This window comes from Trichechus manatus, unplaced genomic scaffold, assembly GCF_000243295.1.
Source record: "Trichechus manatus latirostris isolate Lorelei unplaced genomic scaffold, TriManLat1.0 scaffold00037, whole genome shotgun sequence".
Taxonomy (NCBI): domain Eukaryota; kingdom Metazoa; phylum Chordata; class Mammalia; order Sirenia; family Trichechidae; genus Trichechus; species Trichechus manatus.
This window is the reverse complement of record NW_004443973.1, coordinates 1,173,294-1,192,680: the sequence shown is the minus strand read 5'-3', so window position 1 is coordinate 1,192,680 and position 19,387 is coordinate 1,173,294. Positions and strand designations below refer to the sequence as shown.

The following is a 19,387-nucleotide window of genomic DNA, read 5'->3' as shown; positions in this document are numbered from 1 at the left end:
ATGTAAATACAATATAGGAAGGGAAAAAATTAAGCTTAAAAAATCTGGGGGAAAAAAAAAACTGAGTAAGAAGTTTTAAACACACACCTGAACATTTGTTGGGTATGGTATTTTATCAGAAATTGCTTAAAAAGTCTTTTCAAATTTTCTGGGCAAAACAATTTTTACCTGTTAATAAAATAAGAAAGGTGTTTCTAATTTCTTCACCTAGGGAAATAACAGATTTCCTTTTACACGCTCATAAGAAACCTATGAGAAACAAATTATAAATCCATGTGAGAATGTTACACTATCAGAATAATGGACGATATCATGTTATAGATAAACTAGACAATCTCTCAGCTCAGAAATGCTTTAACCTGAAATTAAATGAGAAAATATATTAAAACACATTAACTGGTATATATTAGACAGTCAATATGTGGTTGCTATAATTATAAAACTAGTATGATTTTATATTATTTGAATTTTATTTAATCAGTCTACTTTGAAGCATATGGGGCATTTAGTTCAACATCGTGGCCTAGAAAAAAAACTCTTTCCTTGATCCCAGATTTTCCCTAACTCTGGAAGTGGGGTACAAAAGTTTATAACTGGTCACAAACGGACCTGTGCAAAACAGTGAAAATGAACTCACTAGTGTCCAATATCATTACTGTCAAATCCACATCCTGCACCAATCCTGCTGTGAGCAGTGCCTCCTTTGTTGTATACTGGATATCAGTGCCTCCTTTGTTGTATACTGGATATCTATCTATGTGTTAAAGGTCTCAAATGGGATTAAACAGTAAAGGGCTGAGGGCAATTACTAAAGAAACAATCAAGAATCTGTTTACTTAGTTTTATTTTATTCAAGTTCCTTGAAAAGATACATTTTTTTGGTTGCAAAATAAGATTCGGCTTTTTATAAGGATCTATTTTAGAAACTTCAAAAAATGTTTTGCTGAATTTTCACCAGAAACAGTATCTCTTTCTTTTTATGAATGCCTTTTCTGAAATGGGGAAAAAAGTAGTAATTATAAGACATGAATAAAAATGGAAATTAGTTCTAACCAGTAATTCTCCCCAAAATAAAGTAAGCACACTCTGTGGCATATATTTATGCAATGACCCAAAGACCAGATGCCAATGTGATTCCCAGTCCTAAACCTCCATTAAGTACGTCTAATGGAGGTTAAAGAAGCCCTGGTGGCACAGTGGTTAAGAGCTCAGCTGCTAACCAAAAGGTGTGCAGTTCGAATCCACCAGCCACTCCTTGGAAATCCTATGGGGCAGTTCTACTCTGTCCTATTGGGTCACTATGAGTTGGAGTGGACTCGATGGCAACAGGTTGGCTGACTGGTTGGTTATGGAGTTAAAAAAATAATAATAAAATTCAAGTCACTTCTCATTTCCTATCCCAAGCTGGCTAGGAACCTCTCACCAATATTTTAGCAGGCCCTGTTCAAAACTGAGATCACAAGTCTTCACCAATTAACCAGGACACAGTATGTTGGCAAGTTAAAAAAAAACAACAGTATATCATTAAGCCGAATAGTTGTAAAGGCTGTATGACAAAATTCATCTTTTAGAAACAAAAGAGTAAATACTACAGTAATCATAACATTGAACAATACTGTAAAATAAATTTTAAAACACAGAATTAACCACATGACTCAGCAATTCTACTACTAAGGATATACTCACAACAAATGAAAATATATGCCCACACAAAAACCTGTACACAAATATTCATAGCAGCTTTATTCACAACACCAAAATCGTAGAAACAACCCAAATATCCATCAACTGATGAATGGATGAATAAAATGTGGTATATCCATAAAGAAAAAACACCAAAACTGTTATATTTTCCAACTCATGGCAACCTGATGTGTTTCAGAGTAGAACTGAGCTCCATAGGGTTTTCAAAGGCTGTGATCTTTCGGAAATAGATCACCAGGCCCTTCTTCTGAGGCACCTCTGGGTGGATGTGGACCACCAAACTTTCACTTAGCAGCCAAGCATTTAACCATTTCCGCTACCCAGGGACTCCAGGTATATCCATAATGGAATACCTTTTGGCAATAAAAAGAAATGTAGTAGTGACATATGCTACCACTTGAACGAACCTTAAAAACATTATGCTAAGTGAAAGAAGCTAGTCGCAAAAGACCACATATTACATATACCCGTTTATATGAAATCTCCATAGGCAAATCTATGGAGACAGAAAATAGATTAGTGCTTACCTAGGGCTGGGGGTTTGGGAGAAAATGGGGAGTGACTGCTAAAGGGTATAGAGTCTCTTTTTGTGTTGATGAAAATGTTCTAAAATTGCTTATGGTATTGGTTGCACAACTGCTAATATACTAAAAACACTGAACTGTACACTTTTAAATGTGTGAATTGTATGGTATATGAATTATATCTCAATAAAATTACTACTAAAAAATGTTATTTTTCTGGTGCTGAAATTGAAAAGAAGGGAAGTAAAACTCTTAAACAACAAGCATACATTCTATTGGCTCTTTAATGAAAAACTTTACTGCTATGAAGCAGGGAATATATAATCAGGTCTTGCTAATTTTCTAAAAAGATCTCATATTTGGGATTATGCTTATTTTCACATGTAAATTTACAAACATAAACTCAAGTAAAAGATTCTCTGAAGAGCTCATATCATAGAGAATTTATGAGCCATAGAAAGAAAAGTGTATATGAAATTAAATAAGACACATTTGTATAATAAAATCTTTCTCATTTAGAGTACATAATCTCTCAGATATTAGTTAATTCATGTCAATAACTAAAAAAAAAAAAGAGTTCTCCACATAAATAACAGCATTCTTTAGAATTGTGTGCTTTTGAATCTCACATGTATAATCAGGAACTAATAGTGATGCCTTAATACACCAATTACAAAACATAACCTTCTATAAAGCAAAGACCTCTACTAATCCACACTTCCTAAAAAGATAAGAGTTTCAAAAAAATTATTTAAAAAGTACTTCACTAGACTTATTTTTCATTAATCCTGATTGGTTTTTCCCTCTACAGTAAAATGTTTTTAAGTAATAACCACAGGCTAAATATAAACCATTAGTGAACATATGTGATTTAAAGAAACAAAAGGGTGACAATCTATTTATTAAAAGAAGCTTCTCAAAAATAGGGAGATTAGATTCGAGATGACTTAGGTCCCTAGATCCTTATTCTTAGACTAAAGTTGTAAATAAAGCAAAAGAGACAGCAAGGATTGCGACATGAGAATATCAAAGAAAAAAATAAGAACAAAATAAAAAAAAGAAGAAATGCAGAAAGATTCCAAGTCAACAAAATTCATATGAAAATGTTTTAGTAAATGAAAAACAACTCTAATTTTCTCAAATTAGTTATTCACGTAAGTTATTAAAAGGAACTACCAAAACATATGTAAACGTAACAAGAAAGACTCTGAACATGACTATACTTCAATATACTAAGAAAAAACATTCCACATGAGAAAATAATATGGGGATAATAAAGATCCTAACACCATTCCCTTATTTTTATTAATTTTTAGAATTTTTTTCAATTATTAAAATACTAAAGAAACAAATGTATTTTTAAAACTAATCGAAGCTTATTACTAAAAATAAAAGTCCTATAAAGATATTTATGTAATTTTAAAATAAAGTTTGTGACTATAAGAATAACATTTCCCTAAGAATGCATGTAAATATTCATACATATCTATGTAAAATGTGCTAATATATATTAATATATTTCTATATATAGCCTCTATATCTATATATATCCTTACTCTCTTGCCACTTGGAAGAGAATAGTGTGTAAAAAATTACCAGCTTATGTTTTCTATAATAAAACAACAATGCAGTTAGTCATTTTCTCTAGTAACAGAGATTAAAAATTTTCTCTCTTTAAAACCTATTAATCCATGCATGTAAGCTGAATATCAAAATATAAAGAATTAGATAAATAAGAGTTACTACAAGTTTTGTAGTGACCATTCTTTTCCCTACAGACTGCTAAAATCAAGTAATACATAAATGTCATTTAGATTACTTACATTGTTGTTACGGGTTTCTACAGCAGGGAATTTTCTAACTATGAATTTCACAGCAGATTCCAGGTTTTTGTCAATAAGATAGGATGGTTTTGCCTTGGGGTCTCCGCATGCCTATAAAAAAAAAGTAATAAAAAAATGAAATGCACCCTTCTAAAATCAAGTAATAATAGCAAATCTGCAATCGGAAATTAGAGATATTTATTGTTTCTGGTGAGCAGGTGATAAAATGAATAGGCAAAGTGCAGGGATTGTCACAGCTGAAATATGCAATGGGAGACAGTACAGAGATGTTCTTCTACTGAAAAAAATGCATGGAAAGTTTCAAAGCAGTTAGCGCAGAACAGCAGTGAGGGGAAAAGCTCAAACCTGAAAAAAAAAAAAAAAAAAAAGAAAAAAACCAAAAGAAAATTCTTGGTTTGAGGAATGATTGTATTCATTTGAAGCTAATAAATTACAAAATTAAATATTCAGCAGAGTACTGGACATGTTTCTTTCTAAGTGTTGTAAAATATAAACTTAAGTTTAAATGTTTTTCTCCAAAATGTTTTCCTCAGTTTAAACATTTTAATACAAGAGCCCTAGTTCAAAAGAACTGGAAGCTGCTAAATCTGTCTTTGTAATGCTGAAGTGTGTTGCCTGTTCCTTTGAACATCTAAGTTAAAACACTGATTTCCTTCATACCAGCAGCACTTCACACAATGAATCTACATCTGTTCTAAATCTCGTAAGCACAGAACAACTGGAAAATGTTTACATTTGACCACATCAGCAGTATAGCATTCTCTGTAGTAAACTGTAAAACATTACACAAATGTAAGGTATATTATTAGAAAGGACTTTTTATCTGAACTATTAGCAATACAGAATATAATCTTAAACACTGTTCACTGTTTCAGAATGTGACATTTAATTAATTGCTTGCTAGTGAGATGCTATTTCTTGGGGAATTACTAAAATTATAACATTATAACATTCCTATTTTTGTTGCATTTAAAAAAGGATATGTCCTTTGAAAAGTTATATGTCTGCCATGTGTGAGGAAAAATATTATTGCAATTTAATGTTTCTTCATTGATTTCTATGGCTATGTTGTGGACTGCAGAGAGAAAGTTATGAAACATGAAACTGATCTGAAAGCGGGCAAGCGGGCAGAGGGAAGGTGAAAAGCTTTGCAAACCTTCCAAACTTGTCCTTGCTGGGGAAGCATTGTAATAAAAAGAGAGAAAATTACGTGTAAACAATGATTGTCAAACCATGACATGCGTTTCAGTAGAGAACTTATGCACTGCAGACTATGAATAACAAAAAACAAGATTAGAACCATATGGTGCTATAATTTTAAAGGTATTTTAAGTAGCGAGTTTTAGTACACAATTGACAAGAGTTTATACTATTCGTATATATTTAACTACTACTGTGTAAGTGTACAACCATGTCAGTTTATTGGTGCTCTTTCTAAACCAACTTAACATAATACTAGAAAAAAGGAAAAATAAAGACTACATGCAACTACAAAAACAGGAGCAAAACTATCAGTGAAATTTTACATACCTTAAGAGACGGTAGCCAAGAATAAAAATAAAGTGTTATTGGATGACTTTTACACTTCAGCTCAAACTGAAGCTATTTTTCAAATTACCACCTAACTTCTTTGCAAAGCTAAAGTATAAAAGTAAATGCAAACATTCCTGTATTTTCCAAATGGAAATAGGAATGCATTAAGAATTCTCTTATACTCAAACGATTAAATTAAAACAATTAATTTTAAGAAATTGAGAACATATCTTTAAATTGACACAAATTACTATGTAAACTCCATTTAACATCATAAATAGGAAAATATATTTGATTTTTGCTGTAGATTATCATTTAACATATTATTTCTCATAAATTAGTTCTACATCCAGTCTACCTTCCTCCTAGAAAAGTATTATACTATAACTAAAAATAACTAGGAATCACCTAAGAATTCACCCAGATAGAAATAGCTAGAAATTTACATCAATGTTATAATGAAAATTGTTTCATAAACATGCCTGAGGTAGTGCAGAATCCCAAAGTGATTAGAAATGATGTTGTTTTCTAATGATATGTATTATCTTTCGTATTTCTAATTATTTAGAAATTCAGCTATCAATTCAAACCATATCAGTGACTATCAAATAATGAAAATATGATAGACTACTATACCCACTTTCCAAGATCACAAATTTTACTGTACAAAAATTTAATCAAGTAACTAACAAAATCATATAAAAATGTACAACTCTTTCCTCTTACACTGAGAAAAGGAAGAATTAGAGCTTCATTTTTGGTTGTATAATTTTTCCTTGGAATTGGTTTATCTTTTTCCACACTGTTCAGTGGCCATCATCTACACATACTACATTGGGAGGCAACATGCCATAAAAGTTAAAGAGTCTGGAATAAGACTGTCTGGGTTTCAATCTTCACCACTTACTAGCCATGGAACTTTGTATTACATAACACCTGCAAGCCTCAGTTTCTTCATCTGTAAAATGGGGAAATTTCTACTTACCTCATAGAGTCATTATGAGGATTAGAAGAGAGATAGATAATCCATATAAAGCATTTAGCAAAATGGCTGGCACATAAGTGCCCTAAAAATGTTGGCTGTTGTTAGTAATTGCTAAAATAATCATGATAATATAATTACTCAAGTAAAAATCTCACATGGATAGTAATCAAAATGGTAATAGTCTCTATCAGAGTATAGAGAAATAGTAATATAACTTCCATATACAGCTCAATTCCCTCTCCCAATCACATATTTCCTTCATTCACCCTAAGCCTAAAGGTACTATATTTGTTGTACTTTTAGAAAAAATTCAGCCTGATAGTCTAAAATGTGAGCTGTCTATATTCAAATCCCGGCTCTACCACTTCCTAGCTGTGTAACCTTGAGCAAGTGATTTTATCTCTGTGCCTCAGTTTCCTCATCTGTTAAAAAAGAGATAATAATCACAACTTACTCTAAAAAGTAGTTATGCAAATTATGTGTGTGTGTGTGAGTGTGTGTGTGAGTGAGTGTGTGTGTGTGTGTGTGTGTGTGTGTGTAGAATTTGTAAGGGTACTTGGCATATCATAAGCATTCAAAAAATGCCAATAAAAAATTTAAGGTTCATATACACTATACAGCAGCACTGGGCCCCATTTTATTTTTCCTAGAATCAACTAATTTGATTTATTCACTTAATACCAAGAGAGACACTGGTATAGGGAATACTTCAGACCAAAAAGAAAAGTACATGAAAAAATAAACCATGACTTGACTAAAAGCTAATGTGTAGGTGACGTACCTCCCGACAAAGAGCCAGACTTAATACTCAGTTAAGAAAGTGTCCCTACTACACTAAAGCAGTACAGCAAAATTCCAGCTAGCTAGAAATTTATAAAGATTGACCTTCCTCACCCTAACTCAAAAAATTTCACTTCAGAGAAAGAAACCATACCTCTATTTTCAGAACATATCCTGCATTTGATACAATTTAAACCACATCTCATCCTACCTATAGCTACAATACTACACAAAATTAATCTTGCACTCTTAAAATTATTACCCCTTGAGTATCAAATTTAAGAAAATTATATACCTTACTATATTTAGTAATCAATACATTTTAGGCTAATACATTTTAGAAAAGCTTACCATGAACACAGAATCAAAAGGTTTAACAAACTACCAATTGAATTAAATACAACTTTTGAGAGCTTCTTAGCCCCCCTCAAGAAAAACATAAAAAGAAAGACAATAGGTGAATACCAGACAAAACTACTTTTAAATACCTAAATTTTACAGCCCTGCCAAAAAACAAAAATTTCTCAAAATTGGCTAAAAGATTTCACCACAGAGAAAAGAAAACTACGTCTGAACCACAGAACTAAAAAACATCATCAAAAATTATCAAAACCCTCACCCCTGCAAACATAGCAATGATCCAAAAAACAACAAAGGCTGGTGAGGTTGTGGGGGAACTGGAACTCTTACACATTGGTGGTAGGATTGTAAAATGGTACAACCACTATGGCGTGTCCTCAAAAAGCTAGAAACAGAAACACCTTATGATCCAGCAATCCTAATCCTAGGTATATATCCTAGAGATAAATGACATAAATAGGCATACGCATACACCTATGTTCACTGCAGCATTATTCACAATAGCAAAAAGACAGAAACAACCTAAACACCCATGAAGGGATGAATGGATAAACAAATTGTGGTACATAAACACAATGAGGGCAAAATAATGAACGACACGGGGCATCAAAAGAAGATGGAAGGAATACAGAGTAACTGTACCAAAAAGAATAAGTCGATGTTCAACCATTTCAGGAGGCAGCAAATGATCAAGAACCAATGGCACTGAAGGAAGAAGTCCAAGCTGCACTGAAGGCACTGCCAAAAAAACAAGGTTCCAGGAATTGATGGAATACCAGTTGAGATGTTTCAACAAACAGATGCAGCTGGAGGTGCTCACTTGTCTAAGCCAACAAATTTGGAAGACAGCAACTTGGTCAACCAACTGGAAGAGATTCATATTTGTACCCATTCCAAAGAAAGATGATCCAACAGAAAGTGGAAATTATCGAACAATATCATTAATATCACACAAGTAAAATTTTGCTGAAGATCATTTAAAAGCAGTTGCAGCAGTACATCAACAGGGAACTGCCAGAAATTCAAGCTGGATTCAGAACAGGGTGTGGAACGAGACATACCATTGCTGATGTCACATCGATTATGGCTGAAAGCAGAGAATACCAGAAAGATGTTTACTTGTGTTTTATTAACTATGCAAAGGCATTCGACTGTGTGGATCATAACAAATTATGGATAACATTATAAAGAATGAGAATTCTGGAACATTTAATTATACTCATGTGGAACCTGTACATAGACTAAGAAGCAGTCATTCGAACAGAACAAGGAGATACTGCATGGTTTAAAATCAGGAAAGGTGTGTGTCAGGGTCGTGTTCTTTCACCATATTTATTCAATTTGTATGCTGAGCAAACCACCCGAGAAGCTGGACTATATGAAGAACGTGACATCAGGATTGGTGGAAGACTAATTAGCAAGCTGCGATATGCACATGACATAACTTTGCTTGCTGCAAGTGATGAGGACTTGACGCACTTACTGATGAAGATCAAAGACCACGGCCTTCAGTATGGATTACACCTCAACATAAAGAAAACAAAAATCCTCACAACTGGACCAATAAGCAACATCATGATAAATGGAGAAAATATTGAAGTTGTCATTGATTTCATTTGACCTGGATCCAAAATCAGTGCCCATGGAAGCAGCAGTCAAGATGTCAAATGACAAATGAATGGACCACAACTACCATAGCTGCCACCAGACTGAGTCCAGCACAACCAGATGGTGACCAGCTATTACCACCAACTGCTCTAACAGGGTTCACAATAGAAGGTCCTAGACAGAGCTGGAGAAAAATGTAGAACAAAATTCTAATGCACAAAAAAAAAGCCAGACTTTCTTGTCTGACAGATACTGGAGAAACCCCGAGAGTACAGCCCCCAGACACTCTTTTAACTCAGTACTTAAGTCCCTCCTGAGGTTCACCCTTCAGCCAAAGATTAGACAGGCCTATAAAACAAACAATAACACACGTTCAAACATGTATACGAGAGTAAATGGGCACATGAGCCCAGGGTCAAGGAAGACAAGGCAGAAGGGGAAAAGAAAGCTGGATGAACAAAAATGGGGAATGCCAAGGTCGAGAAGGGGAGAGTGTTGACACATTGCAGGGTTGGCAACCAGTGTCACAAAACAATATGAGTATTAACTGTTTAATGAGAAACTAATTTGCTTTGTAAACTTTCACATAAAGCACAATTAAAAAAAAAAAAGAAATCAAATAACGTATTGCATTGGGCAAACCAGCTGCAAAAGATCTCTTTAAACTCTTGAAAAGCAAAGATGTTACTCTGAATACTAAGGAGTGCCTGATCCAAGTCAAGGTATTTTCAATAGCCTCATATGCATGTGAAAGCTGGACAATGAACACGGAAGACCGAAGAAGAACTGATGCCTTTGAATTATGGTGTTGGCAAAAAATATTGACTAAACCACGGACTACCAGAAGAATGAACAAGTCTATCTTGGAAGAAGTACAGCCAGAGTGCTCCTTGGAAGCAAGGATGGAGAGACTGTCTCACTTTGGACATGTTACCAGGAGGGACCAGTCCTCAGAGAAGGACATCATGATTGGTAAGGTAGCGGGTCAGCAAAAAAGAGGAAGACCCTTGATGAGATGGACTGACACAGTGGCTGCAATAATGGGCTCAAACATAGCAACATTTGTGAGGATGGCTCAGGACCGGGTAGTGTTTTGCTCTGTTGTACATAGGGTCACTATGAGTTGGAACCAGCATTGCAGCACCTGACAACAACACGACGGCATCTAACAACGACATACAATGGACTACTACACAACTATAAAGAATAATGTGGAGTCTGTGAAACATCTTATAACATGGATGAATCTGGAGGTCATTATTCTGAGTGAAATAAAGTCAATCACAAAGACAAAATATTGTATGGTCCCACTATTATAAAAACTCAAAAACAGACATACACACAGAAAGCAAATTTCTTTGATGGTTACCAGAGATGGGAGAGAGAGGAAGGGGGAATCATTTTCTAGATAGTAGACACGTTACTTTTGGTGATGAGAAAGGGAATCCAAATAAGGGTGAAGTCAGCGCAACTTGACCAAGGTAAATAAAGACACTAAGACGTACACAAGAAAAAAAGACAGTTTCAGTAAATGTTACAACACAATTTTGCAACAATAGTAAAACAACCAAAAAATATGTGTACAGTTACATAGGTAGATATGGACACATATATGTATACTGGAAGACATATACCGGTAAATACATGTATAAGTGTATCTGTAGGCATATGTATATACACATTTGTATGTGCTGCATATATATCCATACATATAACAAACCACATAAGGGACAGTTATGCAGGCGTCCTAGACATATCCAAACAACTCCTGGGACTGGTTTACTGGGTTGAACAGCTTGAGACCATAGTTACGGCATAACTATGTTATGCCAATTGACAACGTAGTCAATTGGCATAACTGTTCACAAAGATAATCTTCTACATCCTAGTTTGGTGAGTAGCATCTGGGGTCTTAAAAGCTTGCAAGCACATCCCACTTTGGTGAGTGGCATCTGGGGTCTTAAAAGCTTGCAAGCGGCCATCTAAGATGCATCAATTTGTCCCAACCTACCTGGAGTAAAGGAGAAAGAAGAACACCATAGACACAAGTAAAGTATTAACTCAAGAGACAGAAAGGGCCACATAAACCAGAGACTTCATCAGCCTGAGACCAGAAGAACTAGATGGTGCCCAGCTACCACCAAAGACCACCCTGACAGGGAACACAACAGAGTCCCTGACAGAGCAGGAGAAACGAGGGGTGCAGAACTCAAATTCTAGTAAAAAGACTGGACTTAATGGTTTGATTGAGACTGGAGGGATCCCGGAAGACATGACCCCAGATTCTCTGTTAGCCCAAAACTAAAACATTCCCAAGGCCAACTCTTCAGACAAAGATTAGACTGGACTATGGGACATAAAACGATACTCATGAAGAGTGTGCTTCTTAACTCAAGTAGATACATGAGACTAAATGGATGGCTCCTGTCCAGCAGCAAGATGAGAAGGCAAAGAGGGTCAGCAGCTGGCTGAATGGACACGGGAAATCAGGGGTGTAAAGGAGGAGTGTGCTGTCACAGTACAGGGAGAGCAACAAGGGTCACATAACAACGTATGTATAAATTTTTGTATGAGAGACTAACTTGAACTGTAAACTTTCACTTAAAGCACAGCAATAAAAATTTTAAAAAGGGCTACTTACAAATATATGCTCTAAAAAAAGTAATATATACAAACTTGTACCACTCTTTCAAGGCCTCAGCTGCTTATAAACCTTCATGAAATAGCAACTACTATAAAGAATAAAAATCTGATCAATTTTATTTTTTAAATCCTAGTCAAGCTCAGCAATAAACCATATTCACTTGCCAAAATACCTATGAAGGAAAAATTTCTTTTTTAATAAATGTTTTCTAAAAGTGGGTCTTGAGTTGGATTTAATGGGGGAAAACAAACATTTATTAAGTGTGTACTATGTTCCAAGCCCCAGAAACAGAATAACAGGAGCTAACATTTATTCACTTCTTGCCCTTGTGAAAGACATTGTACTAGCACTTTATATGACTTAACTGATTTAATTCTCAACCTTATGAGGTTGCCTAAAGAGTATTCCACAAATATGGGAGAACTGGAGTATCTTTCAGATTGTAAGACCAGCATGGCTTATAAAACAAAAAAAAATGCAGGCTGGAACCCAAAAGGAGCTAAAAGCTAGCAGAGAGCACTACAGCCTTCCAGCAATTTAGTTACAAACCAAAGAATAAAATTAAATCACTACAGTGAATAATTATCAGAGAAAGAAATAAGAGGTATTAAGAACTTACATTGTACTTATGTCAACGGTCCTTAACATCAGAAGCGCTTCAGGACCTTTTTCTGATTCAGTAGGTTCAGGTCAGGATCCAGATTGTGTATTTTTAAAAACCTTCTATATGATGATTCTATCTTGTAACCCTAGCTAAGAGCCACTGAGCTCCTCATTTTACAAATAAAGAAACTACAGCCCAGAAAGGTAAAATAAGTTGTCAAAAGTAAATACTGTCAGAGCTTTATCTAGAATCTAGCTCTCTCAACCCATAGAATACACTGCAAGTATAGAAAAATGATAGAAAAGTTTAAAGACTGTATGCCAGCAACAAGGATATTATTAGGGTATATCTTTACATATTCTTTTGTATCTTTATATATTTTACTGAGTGAAAACTCTAGATTCTGAAATAATGACTAGCTACTCCTTATCACTGCCTGGCTGAAGCACTTATTCCTACATTAAAACCAAGCACAAATGTAATCATCTCTTCTCATCTCTCCCAGACTCAGTCTTTAACTTCCTTCTCAAGACTCCCACAATCCCACTTACACACTACATCTCTCTCCTCCACTAAGCTATGAATTTCTTAGCACTAGAAACTGTACCTTAATTTACCTCTGTTTCCCCAACAAATGGATAGTAAATGAACGAATGACAAAGAAACCCTCTATATTTGGGACTAGAGCCCTGGTGCACAGTGGTTAAGTGCTCAGCTGCTAACCAAAGGGAAAGCAGTTCAAACCCACCAGCTGCTCCTTGGGAGAAAGATGTGGCAGCCAGGTTCCACAAAGATTTACAGCTTGGAAAACCTATGGGGCAGTTCTACTCTGTCCTAGAGAGTAACCATGGGTCAAAATTGACTCAGCGGCAATGGTTTTGTTTTGTTTTTTAATTATCTGGGACTAACTGAAAAGACTGGTCATATGACTCATAAAATATATAGTTTTATTGCTGTCAAATATCTAAAATAATCAACTAAGCAATAGGAAAGTATTTTCCAGAACAGATTCTATTACTTAAAACAAGAGATTCTTTTGAAATTGGCGTATGTACAACCCTACTTACAAACTAATTCAAGAGCTTATTTAAATAAAGCACTTCAGTACAATACTATTTCAAGAAATGATTACAAGATTTTCTCATCACTGTCAGGATAAACAACTCACCAAAGTCTAATTACAGTATTACAATTCCTAATAGGATCAAAATTAAGAAGATTGTACTACATTTGCTAATAAATACAATTTTTAAAATAGTAGATTTAAAAAATGTGGGGGGGGGAATAAAAAAGACTACTACTAATTTTGTAAAATCCAAGACAGAGAAAGAAACTTACTAATCATGCTTTTTAAACTGCATTTCTTATATTTCATGTATCAGAGTTTTTCCCTGTAAAAGTGTTATTATTTGACTTTTAAAAGCAAAATAGAAAATGAAAAAGTATATTTTGAAATTTTAGAAATAAACACAAAATATCTTTAAGTGAGAATGACTAAATGTGCCCTTATAATTAAGATAAATGATATCTCATTGGTTCTTTTAGTTCACATCTATCTTTTTGCTTTACATATACTCCTTTCCCCAGTTTAAGCAAAGTTTCGTGTTTATTTTTAGTATTATTACTTATACAGGATTAGTCCTTTTAACTTGTACATTTTAATGTATTAAGAACTAAATTTTATAAATAATCACAAAGGAAAAATGTTTTTAACATTGAAAGTAAATACAAAATATATTTCCCCAACAAAACTTGAGTAAATTGAATTTTAAAATTCCTATTCTAAACTATTTATCAATTTACTACATTACAGAGCCAAACAGAAGTCTCCATTAATAATCGCTCTTGTGCACTGATAACATTAGCTGAACAGTTTTTTCGTACAAATCTATACAAATTTCATACAAACAGAGTCTACTATAAAGGGAAAAATTATTTCTGTAATATAATTGCATATTTATTTAGGGTTATTGTGTGTTCAAAAATTTGATTATGTTTTTCAACAGGTAAGTTTCAGGAGAAACCTGTACCACAAAAATTTCACTAATGTCTGTAAATCTATTGGCAAAAAAAATTAAGAGCCAGCATTGTGGGTCAAGAAAAGATGCCAATCCAGGTTCTTATTCTTCTGTGACCTTGTACAAATTGAATCTCTCCCAAATTCTGCTTCTTTATCTATAAAATAAGTACTCACATCACAGAGTTGATGGGGGATAAATAAAATAATACAAAGCACTTAGCAAAATGTTCAATAAATGGCAGCTAGCATTAATCCTATTATGCATTAGTATTAGTATTACTATTTATTGGATAATTGGTCTAAAAGGTTTGAAGGAATAAAACTATTTATGTACATTCCTCTGAACCTTGACCCAAAATTATTGTTGAAATTTTACTTAACACTAACACTGCTGGCAAATTATCAAAAATAATATGAATTAGATTTCTAATCATCCTAACAGTGAAGACAAGAACTTGCAACACTGAAAACCTTTACCTAGGCCTCCTTATTTTTAAGGTATTAGATGTACTTAGCCTACTTCTTTAATTTTCTTTTTTTTTTGGTGAAGATATACGTAACAAAACTTACACCAAGTGAACAATTTCTACGTGTACAATTCAGTGACACTCCAAGTTGTGCCACCTTTCTTAATATCCTTTTCCAAATTATTTCATCACCATTACTACAAACTCATTGCCCCTTAAGCTTCTCATCTAATCTTTCAAGCTGCTGTTGTCGATTTGATCACATATAGATAATTCTTTACAAGAACACAATACTCATTCAGGGCACAGTTTCGGTTTAAGGTTTAAAGATTTCCTGCATGACTTTTCCCAAATATCCCCCTTTAAGGATTCTTACGTCTCCTATTAGACAAGTTCCTTAAAGTTCCCACAATTTATACATATTAAGATCTCTAAACTTTTTGACTGATGACATTTTCTTAAAAATTTTTTTGTCAGTAACCATGTTATATTTCCTTAATAAACATTTAAAAAAAAACCACACACAAAAACCTGTTGCCGTTGAGTCTATTCCGACTCATAGCAACCCTATATCACAAAGCAGAACTGCCCCAAGGAGTGGCTGGTGGATTCAAACTGCTGACCTTTTGGTTAGCAGCTGAGCTCTTAAACACTGCACCATCAGGGCTCCATAAACATTAAAGCATATAATTACTGTCTAGAGTAACTTATAAAGGAGTTATTATACTTAGCTCACTAAAGTTAGTAATTCTCACTGTATATGCTCACTAAAATATTTTGAGTAGACTTCCAACTGAGATAGAGATTTAATAAAATCTGATAGACAATCTTATGTACATATATGCATTAATAAAAGTATGATAACTGATTGGCAGACATATCAGGTCGCAGTTTTTTGAAGATTATAAATTTTGAGATTGAAAAGATTACATGGTTTATACTGCCATAAGAATGAAGACAGCATGAACACATGGTAGACAGATAATACTCACTGTTTTTGGCAAGATTTTTGAACAAATGTTTCAATTCCTAGCCAGCTGGGAAGACAGGCTAGCCTTACAAACAACTCTACAGGCTAAAAGATCCAAAATTTATCTAATGCATTTATATGCAGTTACACAAGGAGAGCAAACCAAAACCTATTATTAAAACCTGGGCAAAGTATATATATTTTTTGTATTCATTAATTTCAAAAAGGCCTTAAAGAAGGCCTCAGGCACCAAGTAAGACCCTAAATACTAGTAATTCAGGGATGAATAACACTGTCTCTGCCCTGAGGGAACTCATGATCAGGCAAGGCAGATAAAATATTTCCCAATGAACTACAAATACGTGTTAAGTGTTGAAATATAACATTTCAAAAACTCAAGCTGTTTGACACATGGGTATAATAATGATCACATTCAACTTATTTTAAATTCTGCCAGTTCAAGAGCCTGAAGTTTCTCAAAACAGGAAGTAAAAAAAAATACTGCTTTTGAGAAAAAACAGTCAACTGTCATCTGTTCAAATTCTTAGATTTTAGTTTAATCTTATTTACTAAGGTAAAATATAAGAAGTTTGCTCGCATTTATAATGTAAACATTTTCAATGTATGCTTTAAAAAAAGCATTTTCCCAAATACCCGAATCACTTTTGATGTTACTCTCACTTCCTCTTCTGGAAACCATCATAACCATTTCCTTTAACCACAATACCGCAGGTCTAGTAACTTTAGTAAAGTTTGAATTGCTAGTTGTTTGGACAAAGTTCATACAGGAACCAATTTCCAAGTTGTCTAAAGAGCAATATCTCACAAAACATTCAGGTCAATACAACCTACAAGTAATACTACCTAAAATTAAATTATTCCTAACTTACATAAATTTATAACCAAGGTATCTTAGTAAATGCAAAGGACTTCTTTGTAATGACACTGAGCTCCTGCCATATAAAATGTAACAAACTGCACAGATAGATTGCACTGGGTGTAGACTCAATCCTTGCATCCATGTGGGCAACTGGAGGAGCATAGCTTTCCTTATCCAAACTTTATCATGATTACAGCAGAACCATCTTCCCATTTAAAAGTACAGTGTCTATGTCAAATTTTATACTTGAATCCCATGGTGTGAATTTTGAAAAATACAATCTTTCTTCGGTAGCCAAGACTCACAAGCACTACAATTCTATTGCTATGATTAAATAAAAAGAAACATTCATGATACATTAAAAGGCCAACAAAAGTAATCATGAAGATAATGACATCAAATATACATTGGAAACTCAAAGGATCTAGATTGCAAACAAAACCGCTCTTTAATTTTTCTCTTGATCAAATTCATTAAAATTTATCAACCTTTTCTTAAAAGGAAAAGGATTTTTGCTGCTTTCTCCTAAATGAATACAGTATTTGTTCTATCTTTACATCTATTTTTCTTAACTACAATTCAGCCTCTAATTTCTTAAATTTGCTGAAGACATGGAAAGACTTTCAGTGGTCTATTAGTTACTCAAATTCTCAAAATATGCTATAAATCTACAGTAATCACAACATATTTACAGTTTTATTTTGTATAGACACCACAGTTTAAGAAATGGTGTTTTAATGTTATCATACAGGGTTGGAAAAACTAAGACGAGGAGGAGTAAAGAGGGTACGGAGAGAAGGTTGTTATTCCTGTTCTAGTGACTCACAGCCCACAAGTATTTCCGAAGAAAATTGGTTGGTTCCACCCTCACTTCCCCCTCCTCTCCACCTTCAAAAAATGAAATAATCCCAAATCGTCAACACTCTCTCAAATGGTTTTTATTTAGCAATCTCGAATGAACTGGCAGAGTGAAGGGAATGCAGGGTTCATGTTGATTAGCCATCCCTTCCCACATTACCACACACGAAAAAATTGAGAAGTGGGGAGTAATCCCCGTTCACTGCTACCATCCCCGCCAGATTTCTACTGTTCAGTCTCACTTTTGGAACACCCAAGTTTTCCTGTTGCCCTAGAATCTAGCCCATTCATCTCCCTGCCTTTCCTGATGACCCCGTCCCGGGGTCGGGGGCGCGAAGAAGGGGGCAGTGGCGCCCCCACCCCATGCCGGGGCCGGCGCCAGCGCTGAATCCTGCTGCTGGAAACCGGGAAATGGCTTCTCTCCGCCTCCGGCCGGCCCGCGAGCCACCGGGAGAGGCTCCCGGTACTCCGCATTAGGCCGCGGCGCATCCCGGCGACTAGGGGCCGGGCCTGACGCGGCGATGCTGTGATTTCTGCCCTCAGCGCCGCCCCGCACCCTCCGGGCCTCCCCTACCCTCCATCCCTCCTTGGCCCCCCGCCCGCCGCGACCTCGCCGGCCCGTGCGCACCTTCTTGATGTTGTAGAGGCGGGTGAGCATGCCGACGCCCCGGTCGTTGAGGATGGTGAGCTTCTCCGCCAGCTTCTGCTGACTGGGCTGCAGCACGGAGCGCGACATGGTGGTGGTAGTGGTGGTGGTGCCGCCGCTGCCGGCCTCCTGGCGCCCAGTCACTGGCCTGCGGCCTCCACAGCAACCTCTCTCTGGCCTCCTCCCCTCCCGCCCGCGACCTCCGCCTCAGGAAAGCACATCCATGGCCCTCGCGCCCCAATCCCGCGCCGGTGACAGAATGAGCCGCGGCGGGGACGCCTCGGGGCCCCTTCCCCCGCTGTCTCCTGGCTTCCGCCCGCCGCCCTTCCGTCCCCACCCCCGTCGCTTTCTTTCCCAGCCCCCACGGAGCCGCCTTCCCCCGGCTCCTCCACTAGGTGTGGCGGCAGCAGCGGCGTCTCCGGCGGCTGAGAACGAGGCGGCTTCCCGCAGCCCCGGACTAGCGCTCGGTCACCTGATCGGCCGCGCCGGCGCCCCCGCGAGGCCGGACGGGGAACTGCGTCAGGCAGGCCTTCGACTATCTCCCCGCCACTCCCCGCACACCCCACTCGGGCTTCCCTGTCGCCGCCACTCTGGACCCGGCCCCAGTCCCGACCTGGCCCCGACCCCCTGCCTGCGCCTATTCCCGAAATGTGAGTCCTAAGTGGGGACCGAGTGGGGTTACGTTTCTCTGTACGTCCCGCCTTGTCCGACATCCCTCGCCTTCAAGTTCCTAAGGTGGCAACACAAGTTGTCTTTCTGCGCCACTTTCCTAAAGAAGCGGGCGGGGGGGGGGGGGTTCAGGCGAGTTTCTCCTGAGAGTAGGCTGGTGGCTCCAAGCGCCTTTCCTCCCACTGCTTGGCAGACGCTTGCCGCAGAACACAGCAGATGTTGTGCTCCGCGAGGCGGCTTCGGCTCTCCGAACCTCCCTAATCCATCCTAACTCACCCCCACCCCCACCCC

General features: G+C 36.5%; 1 protein-coding gene across 1 annotated transcript in view; it reads right to left on the bottom strand.

Annotated features, from left to right (window-relative positions):
• NCKAP1 (NCK associated protein 1) overlaps positions 1–18,975 on the bottom strand; it is a 96,656-nt gene extending 77,681 nt beyond the window's left edge. Inside the window, exons 1-2 of the mRNA XM_004375445.2 lie at positions 18,410–18,975; positions 4,052–4,162 (exon numbers count right to left, since the gene is read on the bottom strand). Coding sequence (XP_004375502.1) covers positions 4,052–4,162; positions 18,410–18,517 — 219 coding nt within the window. The 5' untranslated portion in view covers positions 18,518–18,975. The remainder of the gene's footprint in view (positions 1–4,051; positions 4,163–18,409) is intronic.
• Positions 18,976–19,387: the final 412 nt, after the last annotated feature.